General features: G+C 35.6%; 1 protein-coding gene across 1 annotated transcript; it reads left to right on the forward strand.

Annotated features, from left to right (window-relative positions):
- Positions 1 to 2,429: 2,429 nt before the first annotated feature.
- On the forward strand, positions 2,430 to 3,743 carry LOC121757885. Its single transcript, XM_042153348.1, has 5 exons — positions 2,430 to 2,525; positions 2,612 to 2,616; positions 2,711 to 3,027; positions 3,134 to 3,156; positions 3,234 to 3,743. Exons 1-5 carry the CDS (start codon positions 2,430 to 2,432, stop codon positions 3,741 to 3,743), a joined length of 951 nt encoding a protein of 316 aa, XP_042009282.1.
- Positions 3,744 to 5,391: the final 1,648 nt, after the last annotated feature.

Consider the following 5,391-nt stretch of genomic DNA (forward strand, 5'->3'; position numbering starts at 1 on the left):
AATTTTTTTTCCACAATACAAAATGCCAACTACTTTGTCAGATTTCTGTTATTTATATGTATAATAATATATTGTATTAATTCTTTGTATTTATGGTTAATTATCATGTCTATTTAAATTACTATGTTAATTGCTTATTTTGTAAACTCTTGAGCTATCTCATATCATATTTATAGTAATATAAAAATATACTATTAATATTTTGTTTAAATTCCTAACTTGAAAATCTTGGACACGGTCACTTCATACCACTTATACCACTAGAGAAGACTAGTCGCTCATGTCTGGGCAGCATAATTAGTTTAAACTCACAAATCAAAAATATGTGGCTCGTTGCATTTGTGGTTCATTATCAGCAACAACTTGTTTAAATTTCTGGTTCCGTCCATGGGTCTAACATTTCACTAACTCAATACACACTTATATATCATTTAAAACTAGTACTATACAAGTGAGACTCATATTCCACTAACTTTCTTCCATCTATTTTTCCTAATACTTATTAAAATCCGTGTCAGAAAGAAAATGCGACTCCTATTCGCGGACGGAGTAGGTGTGAGAGTTATAAATAGTGCGTGACAAAATTTATTATGATTAAATAGCTTTTACGGAAGAAATAGTCACCAAATGTCCTACCATAAAATTTTTCGAAGGCGCCAAAAATTGAAAATAATTGGATTATTCACTCACCGGATGTAAGAGCATCTCCAGTGGGCGGACATCCCACTAGGACATCCACTAGGACATCCCAAAAACACCTCCTGCCACGTCACTAGGACTTCCCATCCCACTGCCACGTCACTAGGACATCCCCTGCACAATCCGCCCTTCCCATCGCCCTTCCCACTAGGACATCCGGCAATAAAAAAAATCACAATAATTTAATTACGTAAAAACGGAAATATAATTTTGACACGGAATACGGGAAAGCAAAATATGGGCAAAAATACATATTCATAAAACATAAAAAAACATAGTTAGAAAAAAGCAAAATACATAGTCATTCGAAAAAAGCAAAATACATAATCTGTTGGATATTTTAGTGTAATTGAATTAACTTGATTGATCAATATAATTATAAACGAGACATCAAATAAGTTGGAAGTGCGGAGTGCACACTTATTTGAATTCGTTATGATTAGACGGGGGTTCGGGGGCAGCGCCCCCGAGAGCGGGGTCCAAGGGGCGGCAGCCCCTGGCGGGGTCCAAGGGGCAGAGCCTCTGGCTGGGGCCATTAAAGTTACTGTGCAGAAATCTTCATCTGGAAATGGAATTTTCGATAATTGAAGGACCAAATTGCAATTTTATAACCCGCCAACAATCAGTTATTTTCGGTTGTGAAATGAAGGGATGCAACGCTTCATCCTAAACCTCTACATAATCCAACATCCCCGGCCCACTCCGCGTTGAAATGAAGTTCAACGAGCCGTATACATAGAGTTTTTTTTTTTTAAAAATAATAATTTCCGGACGTCCGACCGGGACGTCCGACCCTTGCCACAGTGGCGGACGTCCGCCCGCCCGTCGCCGGGACGTCCGAGGACACCCGACGTCCTCACGGGACGTCCGTATCCGACCTAAACGCCACAATGGCGGACGTCCCGGTCGCCCGTCGCGACGTCCGACCGGATGTCCGACCGGACGTCCGCCATTGGAGATGCTCTAATACTCACTTCGTTCCACTTTAAGTGGTGCATTTCTATTTCAACACGGGATTTTATGTAGTGTTTTTTGTGAGTTAAGTGGAGAGTGATGTTTATATTTAAAAAATGAGTCGTTTAGTGTAAAATATCCCAAAAAGGAAAATGGTTCATTTAGAATGAGAGGGAAGTAAGCGGTGGGGATCAGCTAAGGCATAAGCTAAGCCACCACATAATACACTAATGAAAAATAGACATGTGGAATATATTTATAAAACTAAATAAAAGACTTAAAGTATAAATAAGTATAATGCATCTTATGCTACACCAATATTAATTAGACACATGGACAATCTTTAATATTGACTAAAGAGGATAAAAACTAAAACCTAACCTACCTTTACATAAGATTTCACCGTATCAAAAGGTAATAACTTTCAACTAATGTTTATCACTTTGAATAAAACAATTTTAGACTAGTTCATTTGTCTCAATATATGGATTTTGCTAAAAATCTTTGAAGCTAATTTATAAAACCATCAGGGGAGCAACTCATAAAATATACAGTAATATAATACAAATAGTACAGTAACTATTTACATTATTTGAGTTGTAACAGGATTGGATTATTAGCACATGTCTTCAAAACTTTAATGACATAACAAAATAAAATTAGATACATATTTATGTTGTCTAGCTTTTAACGTTGTAATGGAACTACTATCTCAAAGAAATTGGCATGGAGTAAAAGAAATAGCTATTGAATATACGATTTTTTCTTTTGCAGATATGGATGACAATGTATTAGAAGACCATATTCCTAAGATAGGAATGGAGTTTGAAACAGAAGTTGAGGCATATGATTTCTATATGAAATATGCTAAGGTAACAGGTTTCGGAACTCGAAAACTATCTGCTCACAGAGATCGAATTACGGGCAACATCTTGGACATTAGTTTTTGCTGTTGCAGGGAAGGTTTTAGAGCAACAAACAATTGATGTGTTACAATTAAGAATCCCCGTCCTGAAATTAGGTGTGGATGTAAGGCTTTGATGAAAATCAATTGTAGGTATAGTGGAAAGTTTCGGATTGTGAAGTTTGTCGAGGAACACAACCATGATTTGTGTGATCCGGAAAAATCTTACATGTTTAGATGTTTTAGACAAATGTCTAATATTCAGCAAACACAAGTTGATGTTGCTCAGAGTTGTGGGTTGGCTCCAAAGAAAATAATAGAGTCGGCAGAAGATTTCAAGAATGCTCAAAGTTCTCCTGTTATGACATTTCCATTAGAAATATTGAAGCATGCGGCTACCGTATATACACATAAGATATTTGCATTGTTTAGTGAGGAGTTGAGGAAGACAATTGAAAGCAAGATTGAAGGTGAGAGTCAACTTGAAACTTCTGTGATATATAAGGTCAGACCATTTCATCGGGCTAATGAACATATGGTCACATATGATTCCATTGAAGGTTCCATTTTTTGCAGCTGTAGAAAGTTTGAATTCTCAGGTATTTTATGCTCACATAGTCTAAAAATCTTAACATTTATGAATGTTGTTCAAATACCCGATAAATATATCGTAAAGCGATGGACCAAACATGCAAAGGGTGGAACATCAAGAGTTTGTGATGTAGGAGTTGTCACTGTTGATGAAAAAATAAGAAAGAAGCAGCGGTATAAAGAGTTGTGTAACTCTTTCATGCGTGTGGCAATAAAAGCAGCTGAGAGTGAAGATAGCTACACTTCTGCTTTAGATTGTCTCTTGAAAATGGAAAACAGTGTGGATGGAATGATAGGGAAGGCAAATAATGTGACAATTGAGGCAAAGGACGGAGATGTTGTAGTTGATGATGAAACCAATGAAAGTCAAATTAAAGGCTTGAAACCTAAAGGGAGAGTTACATATCATTCATGTAAGAGGCCGAAAAATGCTTTGGAACAGGCTATTAGTAGAAAACGAAAACCAAAGCCAAAAGAAACAAAGAGTGGTTCGCAACATGCTTCTTCTATGCAGGAATCTGAAGAGACTACACTCATTAATGATGACTACTGGAACGTGACATACAGTGCTTTTGATCCTCAAAGAACATCATAATTTTAGTCTAGCAATGCTGCAAGTCAGCCATCAATGAAGAGCAAGTCATTTTATTTTGGCGTTGTTGCAAAGGATAAATTTTATTTGATCTTTTCTGTTTGGCAGACTTGTGTTAAGTTTTGATTAAGATTTTTGTGGGAGTTTCATTTTTAATTTAAGAGTTGCATTCTGATATTATCAATTTACCTCTACATGATTGTGTTTGACTCATTTATTCTATTGTTTTAACTACTTTTATTGTGTTGATAGGAACATTCTGTTTGGGGTGTTAATATTTGCAGCTTCTCATTCTGATAAATGATTTTTTCTTGATATCAATCTGATTTCTTTCTACAGATCAAATAGCATGATTTAGGTTTTATTATTGAATGGATGGAGTTGAGTTAGCAGTTCAGTGTTTGGCAAATCTGTTTGAGGTGTTAATATTTGCAGCTTCTCATTACTAAATACGATTTCATGTTTACCTCTTAAAACATACCACTAGTATTAAAAAAAACAGTAGCAGCAGATGATAAAAAAAGACATTAATTACATGGAATTAAAAAAGTATGTATAAAACCGTGGGAGAAGGAAAATTCAACATCTTAACCACAAATACTTGGAATTGGCGTTAAATGAAGGGGTTTTCTAACTAAAATAGTGAACGGATGTTAGTTTTAATCCTCTTTAGTCAATATTAAAGATTGTCCATGTGTCTAATTAATATTGGTGTAGCATAAGATGCATTATACTTATTTATACTTTAAGTCTTTTATTTAGTTTTATAAATATATTCCACATGTCTATTTTTCATTAGTGTATTATGTGGTGGCTTAGCTTATGCCTTAGCTGATCCCCACCGGGAAGCCATGTCAATTACTCCCCATTTAACTTTTGTCTATTTTTCCAAACCAATAAAAAACTTTAATTACATGGAAATCAAATAATTGTGCATCATTTACCACTGTAACTTGACAAATTGTGTAATCAAACAGATAGCTATAGTCTATAGAAAGTAGAAACCAACCGTGATGAGCATAGATGCATGCAGTCCTCCACAAGTAGAGGCGATTCTTCGCGTTTGCAATCACACAAAAACAAAATCAGCCAAATACACACACTAAATCCAAACCTCAATCGACTCTTCTAAAGCACGAAAATTCAAATTATTTAAAAGCTCATCAATCAAGCACCAGAGTCAACAATCCAACCCTCAATCGAATCAGATAGTACAATAGAAATCGATGATACCTCACCGATTCCAATCGAGAAATTTTGAAAAATCAAAAACAGCAATTACATAACCTCACCGATCTCGGCTCGACGATCTTCTCCAAATGCTTAAACGCCACCCAATAGGTCAAATCTCGTTTAACAACAGAGTGGGACGAAGAATTAGAGAGAGAAGGGAGGTTTAGGGTTCTTTAGAGAGGCGGTGAAATTTTGAGAATTTTGAGAGAAATAATTTTGTTCCAAAAAGTGGCGGTGAGATTTGCGCGGAAATAATTTTGAGAGAAATAATCTTTTTTGCTTCTATGACTAATGAATATCACGCACACCTTTTAATTCATATAATCATAGAGCCAACTACAAAAATGGTACTAGACTATGTGTTTATCTCACCTATAGTCCCTATACTTTAAAAATATCGCTAGACATCTATGGACTA

This window comes from Salvia splendens, chromosome 12, assembly GCF_004379255.2.
Source record: "Salvia splendens isolate huo1 chromosome 12, SspV2, whole genome shotgun sequence".
NCBI classification, from domain to species: Eukaryota; Viridiplantae; Streptophyta; class Magnoliopsida; order Lamiales; family Lamiaceae; genus Salvia; species Salvia splendens.